Below are 13728 nucleotides of genomic sequence, written 5' to 3'. Positions count from 1 at the left end.
GTCCTTGTTATCACAGTTACTGTATTGTTTGGATTGTATCAGTATATCCCTGCTAGGAATAACATTGTGTGCACCTCCCACACTTGTATGTTCCAACTTTTTTATGGGTAGAAACTACACTGGCCCTATTTGTGTTCTAAAATGTTCTTCAAATTCATACGTAATTTGTATGTAAATTGGATACACCCCTTAAATAAATTATCCACATCAGAAAAACTTTTAAAGAGATTTCAATAAGTCTAAATAATCTTAGTAATATTGGAGGTGTCCTTATTATAACCAGTAATAAAAGCTCCAGGTAACTTGCACTATTAACATAGTTAATCACTTGGGTGCCCCCTCCATTGTTGTTGCCCAAGGAATGCAATACTACTCCCTTTCTCCCCAACAAAGGGAAGTATTTTTTCGACCTGTCCATTCTAACTTCCTGAATTACTTCATTTAGTAAGTTTGTGGGATATTTCCTTTCCAAAAACATGTTCTTTATTAATTCACATTTGTTCAAAAAATCAACCTCATCTGAAGTCATCCTGGGTGCTCTTATTAATTGTCCCTTTACAATACTATGTTTTTGTGTGTAAGGGTGCGCAATGGTGAAATATATGTAAGAGTTGGAAAAAGTAGGTTTTCTTTATATTGTAGATTTAAACCTTCCTTCATGATTTACTGTATGTTAAGTAACATCCAAGTAATGAACTTTAATTTGTCCGCATTATATGTAAATTTCAAAAATTCAGTAGTATGCCCTATATAAACCATAAAGTCACCCAGCTCTTGTTCTGTGCCAGTCCAAAATATACAGATGCCATCCAAAAATCTCTTGTAGAAGTTCCAACAATATACATATGGAGAGTCCTACAAGAAAGTCTTTTCACACATCTGAAGGATGATATTGGCGTAGCTGGGTGCACAATTCGCACCTATAGCAGCACTCATTTGTCTGTAAAATTCACCCTCAAATGCACTGAAGTTATGCAGAACTATTTCTATGAGTTCTTATAAGTACCCTAAATTCTTTAAAATGAAACATATCACTCACCCCCACAGCTTCTTCAAACCATTTTAGGCCAACCTCATGTGGGATAACGATAAAAAGATCCATAATATCAATTGTAAGGAAAGTCATATTTTCCTTATATAAACTGTCATCAACCTCTCGTAAAAAATCCCATGATTCTTTCAAGAAACCAGTGCTGAACATATCTAACCTCTTCAACTTTTTATCAATGTATATGGCTAGTGAATTTGTCTTGGATCCTCGTGTTGCCACAGTTGGTCTCATAGTGGGGGTCCAAAATATTTTTGTGCACCTTGGGGATTCCAGATAGGGTGGGTATCATAGGCTTGTCAGTTTTTTAAAAAAATTATACTCCTCAGGATTAATCAAGTCATCCAGTAACATGTCGTATTAATGAGCATCAATCTTGCTATATTTATTTCATTCAAAGAAACCCTCATATATTTCCCAGTATCACTCAAAATATCCATCATATAACCAATATATAATATATTATCCATTACTATCCCCCCACCCTTATCTGGACTCATCAATCTGAGGTTATCGTTTTTTTTTAATTTCATTCAATAAGCTGGTTTCTTCTCTAGATAAGTTATACCTAACTTTACTGTTGGCTACATTTTTCCTTAGTTCTTTCTCCACTATTAATTCAAAATTTTTAAATTGGGGATGCAGTGGGGGGTTATATATACTTTTCATTTTGAACTGTGACCCAGAATTACTAACCATATCCTTTTTGGAAAATAAAAACTCTAAATTCTTTTTCCTAGTTTTTCATAGTTTTAAATCTAAAATAACATTGTTGATATTGCTTCTTTTACTAGGCACATATTTCAATCCCTTCATAAACAAATTGAAATATGTTTTAAGAGCTACATTACTGTAATTATAAATAAAAAACGTTTTTATAAGAATATATATACTTCTGACATTCTCTTATCACTTCCTCATCCTGGACACATCCAAAACTGGAACGTCCCCTAGGTACCATCCCCTCTACTACATCACCTAGTTGTACCTGTATTGATGATATTTGTTCAATCAATAATGGTGTAGTGGAAAACAATATTGTTTAAAGTTTTAATTAATATTTTTAATGCATTTTTCACTTTATATAGATGCAGTTGCATTTTGTTTATTTATTTTGACAAAGGACCCAAAAGGTGATGATGTAAAAGGGGAGCTCAATACTTAATTGGCTTATTCACGTATAAAAAGATCTGGGATTTATATACTTGTGTTTTGCATCTGAGGGAGTGTGTTTATGAAATGTACATTATGTGGAGTGTTTGTTTTTATCTTATAATTAAACTACAAAGGGACTGACTGCTTCTGGCATGGCTCAGTGTTTTCTTGGTTTATGCTGGACATTTCAGCTGAGTTATTTCTCCTTTTCTTTGCATTCCGTGACTAGCTTGTAAAATATTGTGAGAGAGGCAGATTCAAAGAAAAGTAGCCATAAGGTTATTAAAGAGGAATGAGAAGTGTGTTAAAAGAAGAGAGAAAGACTGGAGAGAGATTGGAAAAGGAATGATAGAGGGTTATAACTGGAGATGAAATCATAGTTCTTAGTAGGGCATGGAGCATATTTGTTCCAGCTACTATTAGTTGTTGTTGTTGTGTCTTTCGGCTTTTCCCGGTTAGGGGTCGCCACAGTGGAACTCCGGTCCGCTAATGATTGGTAGTTGATTTTTACGTGCCGAGTTACCAGCCCTGATGCACAACCTTCAACAGAGGTACGCCCATTCACACACGTCTCCACGCAGAGGACGCTCTAGCTGAGAATCGACCCGGACAGTACTGACAAAGAAGAGAAAGTTTAGATGCATGAAGTGTTGTACCAGCTTTGAAAGCTAGTATAGCACAACAAATGGACAGTAGCATCCTAGTGAACTTCAATCTTTAAATATTGCTTTAAATATTGTTCTAATTCACTTGAAAAGTTAACCGTACATCTGGTTCAATGAGAAGTTGGGGTTTAGAAGTACCACCCGGGATGGGCAGTAGTGAACCTTGCCCATCTCATATAAATGCACACCTTGACTGACAGGTTTGTCATGGTAAGGGTGAGCAGCAGATCCCCTTAAAACATTTATTTCTGTGTAATTTCAAAGTCAAATTTTTGTTTTCTAAAGAATAAGATGTATGTTTATAATGTACCACAATATAGTCTGACTGCAGTTCTCGGTGAGTTACCTGTTTGGATAGGTCATGAAAACAGCCAGTCATGGATTCTTTCATTTGCCCGTCAGTCAATAAATTCACTCCTAATCCTGAGCAAAATCAGTTGGGTTGTACTTCCATGAGAAATAACCAAAGTATGCAACTCTAATGTTTAGCTTATGACTGACTGTAATTCTCAGTGATTTACTAGAAAATTGAAAATTTTATGAAGGCTGGGGCACAAATATGAGGCAAAATCAGGAACACTCTCCTGAATCAGCAGAAGGTGAGGGAGGGACAACAGGCAAAAGTAAAGTGCTCCTTTGTAGAAGTAACATCTTTAAAAGTTGGTAGCCACTTCATTCTGCCTGTTTGTAGGTGTGGCATAGTGAATTTCAAACAGCTTTAAAAATCTGTTTTACTTCCTGCAGCTGTTCTTTGCCAGATGGCACTGCCTGCTTGTAATTCCAACTGGGAGACCCGATCTTAACAGTGCTTGAGCATCCTTAACAAGCTTTTATTAAGCACCCCTAAGTGCTGTTAAGGTCAGGTCTCACGCTAAGGAAACTGTTAAGTTTATTTTTTTCCCCAATTTCGAAGTATAATTATACGTTATGATTACGACTGAGAGACTGATCTTAATAGTGTATACATTATGCGTGCTGCTTCTTAATAACAAATAAGTAAAAAAATACTGCACTAAGTCTGCAGGCTAGAAACGTACTGTAAACTGTTTATTCAGTAAAACAACAAAGATACACACAAAGTAAGCGCTTTCACTTTCACATATGTTATGTATTATATATGCACACATTTTTAAGTACTTTGTTCATTTTAATTGATGTGATTGTCAGCTGACTTTGTAGAGGATTATTTAGGATGAGCACTGTCTTTGAATGTTGTCTGATGAAGCGACTGGATGTCGTGAAAGCGCTTACTTTGTGTGTATCTTTGTTGTTTTATTGAATAAACAGTTTACAGTACGTTTCTAGCCTGCAGGCTTAATGAAGTATTTTTTACTTATTTGGCTTTTGTTTTCCTGCACTACTCCATACCCTGCCTTCATTCATTTTGTTCTTATTGCTCCTTAATAACGTTTGCATTTATTACATTGTTTAATTTTGTACCCATTTATGCTATCAAAACATATCACTTAATTGCACCTTACAAATAAGCTATATTAACCATGCTGGTAAGACTTTACAAGATAAAAATAAGAAATTTGCAGAATTATGAAATATTTCCTTTGGTAGATACTGGTAAAAGTACTAAATGTATTGTGACTGGGAAGGTAGTGACAGAACTTTCATTTTGCACTATAACTTGCTCAAATGATGTACATGTTTATGGAGGACACACTATGCTGTCACCCTTTAGGCAAAAATATCTCAAGAATTTCTGTTGTGTAGGCTAGAGGAGCCTGTCGATGGCAGTGACCTTACTGGAAGTTTTTCATTTGCAGTGTCACCCAAGTTACATTTTTTGCATTATTCAGAGACAGCTGGGAATGTTATGGCTATCTTATTCCTTGCTCCCAGATGGAGCACAGGATATGGGTAGCACTCATCAAGGATAATAGTAGGGATGAAAGCAAGAAACTGGTTGTGATGTAGTGGTTTGAAGTTTACATGGGTACTTAAAGTGGTTCTCAAGACTGCCTGTGCAGACAGACCTTGGTTAATGAGCGAGACAATCTTGAGTATTGTGGTAATCAGAGCTGCTGATATCTGGAGAATGATAGAGCTGGATTAATAAACAGTCATCATCAGCAGTCAGAGGATGCAGTTTTCAACAGATAGCGTTTTAGATGGGGGGGTGGGTCTGTGATCAACTGTTTAATATAGCAGTCTTTCAGTGTAGTTGTCTTAAGGCAGTTAATTTCCTTGTGATCCTTCTTTGGAAAAAGACTTGTCTAAGTGGGGTTATTTGTATAAAAAAGGACTTGGCCTAATAAGTAGAGGTTACCACTTCTTTCTCTTCCATGAGAAATTGTGCTTGCATATGCTGCTTTTAGGGGAGGGCAATAACCACTCAACACTACCAGGACAGGGAGGATTGAAGGCATTTTGGGTTTCTTGGGGTGCAAGACAACAGAGCATGAAATGAACATTATTTATTCATGTTTTTTTCCTCCCCCTTTCATACCAGTGTATTGACAATATGTGAGATTAGACTTCCCCATGTATTTTATGCTTAGCTCTCATTACATGGGTCACAGGGACAGCAGGAAGCAAGTAAGTAAAAGAGAAGGATGGTAGCTGAAAGTAGGTTATTGAATATGAGCAGACAGAAGTAAACAAAAACAATTATCAAAGTATCAATGTTGTTTGTTAATGACTATTTATGACATGCACCTTATCTTGATTTGCAGGAATGCTTCTGTGGAACATCAGTCATTGTGCCGGAGCTAGAGGGAGCCCTATTTTTAAAAGAAGATGGAAAGAAGTCTTGGAAGCGGCGTTATTTCCTTCTGCGAGCTTCAGGAATTTATTATGTTCCCAAAGGAAAGACTAAGGTCAGGAAGTCACAGGAAACATTTTAGCTGTGAAGCCATTTATGATGGTGAAGGGAAAGCACTCCTGAGACAGAATGTTAAGATCAAGTCTGATGTACCCGAGCATTTTTCTTTGATTGTAACACTTGTGCAAATATTAGTTATGATATTTGAAATACTTTAGGCAGTGCAGTTTGAGAAGGGGGACATAATAAAGGAGTAGTGTTTATTTTTACTCTGAACTTCTAAAACATTTCAGGTAGACCATTTCCTGCAAGTAACCCAGTTGCTTTACATCAAAGTTGAAAAGGAAATTTATACATGACTCCATTTACAAGTCCTTGTTCCTTCTTTCTGTGCCAGAGGCAAGTAAAGGCACCCTGACTTTGTTTTAAGTGGAGTCAGTGGTGAGCAGTTGCATTCACAGTCTGATTTAGGTTGTCATTATCTTTCTGTGCCAAGTGGTGAAATAATGGTTCTTCTGTTATAGCTACCAAATGTTGTCTTTTTATTCAGTTTGTGTGCCTGTTTTCTTTTGCTGCTACAGGATTTAAAGCAGGAACTGTGAAAGACAGTAGAAAACCTTGCTTGATAGGCTAACACAAGTCTCGTACATAGTTTATTAGGAAAAAAGAAAACAGCTTAGTTACTTTACTGATCAGGGTATTAGAAAGTCTTTATCAGATGTGTTCTTTCAGTTTGTACTTGATTAACACAAGTATCACAAATGAAAAGTTTTATAGCCAAAGCCATTGGTGCACTGGGCTATTACAGGTCAGCTGTTCTCACTGGTACAGAATTAGGCATAGGCAATATTGTCTGACCAAGTTTTCTGAAGCAAGAGTAAGAGACCCATTTTATGAAATATGAAATCTTCTAATAAATGAAATGTCAAAGAAGGGTTGCTATGTAGCTGATATTCTTTTATTAGTAATTTCTTAAGGCCTTGTCAGGTATTTACATTAGTCTTCCTAGACAACTGTCTGTTTATGTCACTGCTCTCTGTGCAAATCCCCTGGATTCTCTGTCATACCTCACTTGGACTCATCTGCATATTATTTAATAATCCTGTGACTATTGTGCCTGCAGTCCTTTCTCATGTCATCATGCAGTGTACTTAACATTTTAAGTATATTGCAGGTATCTGGTTTATGTAATGTTACTTTAGACTGACCACCATCCTTTAGAAAACTCACTATAAGTTTGTAATAGTTGCTATTTAATTCAGGATGCAACATTCATAGTATCCCTTACGCTGGGTGGTACATTGATTATTAGGGATTGGAGCCATCTTGGTCATGACACTGCAGGGCATTTAGGATGAAGAACCTTGTAATAGAACAAACCTGTTCATTGAAGCTGAAGGTGTAGCTAAGGAGAAGGAACAGCACTAAGGTCCCAGTAAAAAGAAGGGCAGATATTGGGATGAAAGAATGGATGTTAAGGATTTAACTGCCTAAATATGAGATAGGTAATCAGATACGGTCCCCATACACAGAAATGTGATGTGCATGTATGGGTAAGATGCTTGGCTGTGAAACGTCATAGAGTCTAAGAATTTAGTCCTCAATGACGAGCCTGGCTATCTTAAAACCTAGCAAGATCAGCTTCTGTCTGTATCCATCTATGATATCTCATCTTTAGTTGAAGCCCTTGTTTGAAGTCCTTACTTACAAAAAAACTGTTTTGAAAATGCCAGGTAATCAACAGGCAGTTAGTTAATGATGAATTTTTATTTTATGTTATTAACTTTCAACCAGAAGTACATGTTTTTACTATAAGGATTTATATTTAAAATATTTAAGTGCATATTTGCATATATTTTTTAATATTTGTTCTTAGTATTTGCACTTTTAAAAAATTGTTATTTAACACACTGCATGAATTATTAGTGGTTTGCATTAACTATTTATATGTATTTATTTTTACAAGATTTTTTGACACACAAGGTATCTAGATAGTTTTTAAAACAACGTGTTATTGCAGTATTATTGACTTGCAGGGATTACAAATATTTTAACATCTTAAAAAATACTTCAAAGATACCTTAAAAAATGTTTAAACTTTTAACTAATTATCATAATTAACACCAAGAGTGGTCGATTAAGTGATCACCTGATGTATGTATAATGATATAAAATGGCTTTACTTTTCACTGAGCAGTATCTTGACAAAGCCTGGTAGGAACCAGGCGAAAGCGCTTGATTAATTTTTCTGTTTTTATTCATTAAAGTTATTTAACTTCAATTTATTTCTGGTTGTATCACATCTGTGATTCCTTGACTGAGTGTTTCTACCCGTGGAGCTGCTTTTTATTTGGTTTTTGTAGTCGTTTTTACGTCAGTTGAAGTCCTTACTTACCAACTGCTTCCTGTACCAATGAGATATCACAGTTCAGTACTTCAGCCTTCACTCTTTTAGGTCATACACCCAGTTTTCTACTTTACAGCCAAACACTTGCAGACAACAATAAGTTGTTAAAGACCAACCCTAATTATGAAAAAAAAATACACAAGTTCCAGTGAAATGCATTCCAAATCCAATCACATGTACAACCTCTAATATCTTTCACCAAGGAATACCATTAGATCATGACGTGGATGCACAGCAGAAAATGGCACCTCTATCTTCTCCAGATACTGTATAAATAGTAATAAATATTATTTACAGTGCTAGGTGCATAACCACTCATCTGTCTTCTGTCAGTAGCTGTGCATAGCAATGATCAGAGAGAAACACCAAGTATCAATTCAAACTCGCACACCACAGCAAATTTGCCTGATTACATAAATTAATTTCAAATAAGTTGGTCAATTTTCACTAATATGTATCAAACAAAACAGGTTTGTAGGGTATCTAATCAACCATGCAATTATGTATGCAAGGAGAAAGTGAGGAGATATTAATTGAGGTTAAGTAAACAATGTGTGCAAATAAATTAGGTGAAGAAGGAAACAGTAGCAATGGTAAATAAATCTGCTGGAAGGAAGAAGCGGTCAGACAAAATTGAAATAAAGGAAATTCAGGGAATAAGAGAGGGGGAAAGGAGGTGTCTGAGGCATGACGATGAATGAGATAATCATGCAACAGATATATGGAGAGAGCTTGAACAGGAAAGGCTAGGAGGTAAAGCAAGCATGCTGATGAGCAACTATGTTCTAGAAGAAAGAAGCGGGGGAGGGTCAAGAAATAGAGTGAAGAGTGGAGGAGGGGGTAAACACTTTTGTCCCCTTTTAAGCATCTGACAATTGTCCACACGTGGGCACAGCAGCACTGCAGAAACATCTATGGCTATACAGATTTATGCATCACTTTGTGTCATGCTGCCAAGGGACATGCTCACACAAACAACCTAGCTAATGCAGGCACTGCTTTAGTTTTGAGATGCATACATCTGTGAGTTCACATTTTCATTTCTTGTGAAATTGTGCTGTGCAATGTGGCTCTAGCACATGATCGCTGAATAGATTGTGTCTTGCACTTCTGAGTGTGATTTTCACACATCTACTTGTACACTTACAGCATTTCTGTACCCTGAAGTGTTGCTAGGAGCACATAAGAGCTGCCTGTCATTTTTCAAATATTTAATGACTCCTTATGTGACTGTACAATGCTGTTTATCTACACAGCCTTTACACAGTAGGGTAGTGTATCTCTCTGAATTCTGGCCTATATCAGAATGCTTGGATGTTCTTCGTGTTTCACTGTTGCAGTCATTACATTTGGGTAATCTGCTGGCAGGTTGCCCTCAGTCGGCCTGATTAACAAAGTCTTGGGTCCTGCGTCGGTTGCTGTCCCTTTTTCCATGACGTCAGGTCGTCAGGGGTATAAAACATGCATCCGACGCCATTATATTAGTCTTTTTTGCCATGCAGTGCCCGAAGCAGAAGCAGTTCACAAGTGCCAGTCAGCCGACTCCTGAAATTTTCGTTTTTGAGTTTCAGTACCGAAGTCTTCAACTTAAAGCTAAGTACCCCGTTGGGGAAACTTTTTCTTGCTCCTTACCAATGTCAGTAAAAGTTAATAATTGCATTACTTGTGGAAAGCAAATACCTCACAAAGGTTTTCATTCGTACTGTATTCCTTGCCCAGGCCCTGACCACGATGTACTTTGCTGTTGGTTTTGTGCTTTATTTAATCAGCGCACTATCCATCATCGGTACATTTTTGCCTCTAAATATTTCGGTTCTCGGTTTAATTATCCAGAAATGTCATTGGTTAGCCATCTGACTACCGGGATTCCAAAAAAACGCAAAGATAAAGACAGAGACAGGCCGCCGAGGTCCAAAACTGCAAAGCCAGTCGCCAGTTCACCGGTACTCAGTGAGGCGCTTTCACAGCCCCTGATACCCACTATTTCTGATTCGCAGGGCTCTACTAAGACCCATTCAGAGTCCAGTATGCCACCAGAAGCTTCACCTATGGAACCCATGGGTGTCTTTACCTTGGATGGGTCCGGAGCCGCTATGCAGGCACTGGCTTCTGAGGGTGTATTCAGGCCTACAGACTTGCATATTAAATCAACTCCACCTTCATTACTAAGGCCTAAATCTCGATCTATGTCGACGCCCAGGCCACATGTTCAGGCCTCTATGTCTAAAAAACAAATGATCAAAATGGCCGAAGATCTCATTACTCTAATCAGGGGAACTCAATCCCCCTCTAAGAAGAGGCTTAGGGCTGAGCTTGATTATGAATCTTCTGATCAGGTTTCTGTTTCTTCTGATTCTTCTAGTGACCTGGATTTGTCCATACCTACTTATGAGGATTCTGATGCAGAGGATTCCATTCCCTCTGCTTCCCCTCCTGAGGATTTTTCTTTTGGGGAAACTTTACATACCTTAAGGGAGCATTTCCACTGGGAAAGTCAGGAATTTTCTGATTCAAAAAAGAGGCTTGGGGATTTCCTTCGTCTACCTCAACATAGGCCCTTGGCTATAACTCCTGTACTAGACATTGTTGATGTGTTTTCGGAATCCAGTTTGGCCCCTGATTCCCTGCCTCTGGCTCCTAGTAAACTTGACAGATGCTACAGGGTTCCTGAGTCCCACAAGTTCCTTTTTAAAAATCCTGTTGCAGATCCAGAAACCATTTCTCAGGGGCCCAAAGGCATTAAGGTTTCTACTGCTAAAAATCCCACCCCCTCTGACAAAGACTCCAGGGCGCTAGATAGACGGGGTAAGAAGATTTGTACTTCTGCAACTTTGGCAATCAGGGCTTTAAACTGCCAATTTCATATGTTAAAATATCAACAGCATATTATTGGACTGCTTAAACAGAAAATGATGTTTCCTGACTGTGTGGAAAATAAAGATTTACAGGATCGATTGCATTATGCTGATGTGGTTTTGATTCTTTAGAGGCCTCCTTCAGGGCTGCTGTTACTGGGTCTGTCCTTAGATGGCATGCTCGGCTTAAGGAGCAATCTTTGCCTGATCATGTTAAAGCAAAATTGTTGGATGCTCCTTTAAATCGGGACCGTCTGTTTGGCAATAAGGCTGAAGAAGTTCTAAAAAAGATGGAAGATAAAGCAAAATCTATGCAAACTGTTAAAGATTTCTTACAAGTGTAACCTCCAAGATTTAGTAGATACTGGCCTACTAAGAACTGGTCTTTTCCAGCTCCTTCCAGATTCTCTCAAGCCAAACCCAGACACACCAAAAGCACCATGTTTCAGTCCCAGGGGAGACTCAGAACTAAGCAATGGAGAGCCTCCACTTCCAAATCTGGAAATAACAAGACACCCCCTATGGTAAACAGTCTCAATGACTTCCATTTAAAATTACTAAGCACTTACCTTTTAGCCGCCCCTTTGGGGGGAAAGATTGCTCTTCATGCAAAGAACTGGGAACTCATAACCCAGGACAAATGGGTTTTAAATATAGTGTCACAGGGATACAGGTTTCATTTCCACACGTTGCCAACACCAAATGGGTGGCCAGACCTGCCCCCAAATCAGTGGGCAGAGGCTCAAAAACAAGTACATTCCCTCTTAAACATGGGGGCTATTCAGCCATTACCAGAAGAGGAAAAGGGACAAGGTTTCTATTCCAGGCTCTTTCTGGTACCCAGAAAAGACAAATCATGGCGTCCAATTCTGGACCTGTCTACTCTAAACACCTTTCTGGACATTCCAAAATTCAAGATGCTGACTCTTCACCTGTTACTTCCTATGCTAGGCAAAGATGCCTGGTTGGTAACTCTAGATTTAAAAGAAGCATACCTGCACATCCCAATCAGGGAATATTGCATAAGATACCTACGCTTCAACGCAGGCTACTTGCATTGTCAGTTCTCTGCACAGCCCTTTGGCTTGTCTACTGTGTCCAGGGTATTCACAAAGTGCCTAGCTCCAGTTATTGCATTTTGCAGGCAACGAAATATTCAAATATATCCATACCTGGATGATTGTCTAATTCAGGCAGAAAACCAGGGCATACTTCTAAATCATCTGGCGTTTGTAAAAATGGTTCTAACTTGCCTGGGGTACACCATAAACAAAAAGAAATCACAACTGGTACCCTCTCAACAGATTACATTCCTGGGTGCAAGTTTGAATACAACTGCCCAGATGGCTTTCCTCATGCCAGAGAAGCAAATTCATTTGGTAACTTACTTCAAACAAGTGGTCACAAAAAACCTGCTATCTGCAAGACAAATACTGCAAGCCTTGGGGTTCATGGCCTCCTGCATTCTTCTAATTCCATATGCAAGACTGCATATGAGGAAACTACAGCAGTACTTAAGTCTATGGAATCAACATCGTCGCAGCCTGGAAACAATGATTCCTATCATAACTTGCCTACACCTGGAATTCCTATGGTGGGCAGAGGCCTGCCACCAAAACAAGGGACTGCCATTCACACTACCCCCTGCCACCCAAACCCTAACTACAGGTGCATCAGACTATGCATGGGGGGCTCACCTGGCAGGGAAGTGCATTCAGGGCAAATGGAACCCAAATCAAATGCACCTACATATCAATCAAAAAGAAATGTTAGCTGTACAGAATGCTCTGACAGCCTTCAAGGACTACATTCTTCCAGGACAACTAATGGTAAAGACAGACACCACCACAGTTATGTGGTACATAAACAAGCAGGGGGGTACATATTCTTACTCCCTCTGCAGACTAGCCATGGCATTATGGAACACAGCCTTGAGCTACCAAGTGCACCTACAAGCTCAATTCCTGCCAGGAAAATTGAATACACTGGCAGACGGACTAAGCAGAAATCTCATGGACCCACATGAGTGGAAACTGGAACCATGGATTTTCAACATGTTGAGAAGCAAATGGGGGAGCCCAGACATAGACCTATTTGCCTCCCCCCAGAACTACCAGTTGGACAAGTTTTGCACAAACTACGCCTTTCCCCCACTGCCTCTGCTCTCCAAAGTTCTGCTAAAAGTCAAACAGGACAAACCAAGAATGATTTTGATTGCTCCAGACTGGCCATGCCAGCACTGGTACCCACTCCTGTGCAGAGTGTTGCAAATATTTCCATGGCACCTGCCTCAGATGCCTTCCTTACTGTCTCAGCAGGAGAACCAAATTCTGCACCCTCAGCTTCAAGCATTGAACCTTGCTGCCTGACTAATCACTTAAATTCACCCTTATCATCCCTCAGCAAACCTGTGATGGATGTCATCTTGGAGGCGGGAAGACCTAGTACTAGAAAATCTTATGCTGACAAATGGAAAAGATTCTGTGCCTGGAACCAATCTTTAGGGATGAGCACAGCAACGCCCAATTTACCTCAGATTTTGTAATACTTAATTGAGATGCTTCACAAGAGCCTGTCTTTTTCCTCTATTAAAATCCATGCTTCAGCTATTTCAGCTCACTATAACACAGAACCACCCCTCTTCTCTCATCCCCTGCTCAAGCAGCATCTCAGAGGGGCAAAGAACTTTAAGACCACCCAGGAGAGCTCCTAACCCTGCCTGGGACCTTAACTTTGTTTTGGAGAAGCTCACTCTACCTCCTTTCAAGCCAGCTGCTACTGCAGATTTAAAATTTCTTTATTGGAAAACAGCCTTCCTTTTAGCA

The 13728-nt window shown here is 38.9% G+C and overlaps 1 protein-coding gene across 2 annotated transcripts in view; it reads left to right on the top strand.

The window, feature by feature from the left end:
- Nucleotides 1-13728, top strand: part of LOC122796236 (amyloid beta precursor protein binding family B member 1 interacting protein) — a 1476726-nt gene that overhangs the window by 1192791 nt on the left and 270207 nt on the right. For both annotated transcript variants that reach the window (XM_044064553.1, XM_044064552.1), the window contains one exon: nt 5553-5696. In XM_044064553.1, coding sequence (XP_043920488.1) covers nt 5553-5696 — 144 coding nt within the window. The remainder of the gene's footprint in view (nt 1-5552; nt 5697-13728) is intronic.

This window comes from Protopterus annectens, chromosome 3.part0 (genome assembly GCF_019279795.1).
Source record: "Protopterus annectens isolate FY-2018-M chromosome 3.part0, PAN1.0, whole genome shotgun sequence".
In the NCBI taxonomy this organism is placed as follows: Eukaryota; Metazoa; Chordata; order Ceratodontiformes; family Protopteridae; genus Protopterus; species Protopterus annectens.
Note: the sequence above shows the minus strand (reverse complement) of the source record. Positions and strands in the feature narration are given on the sequence as shown.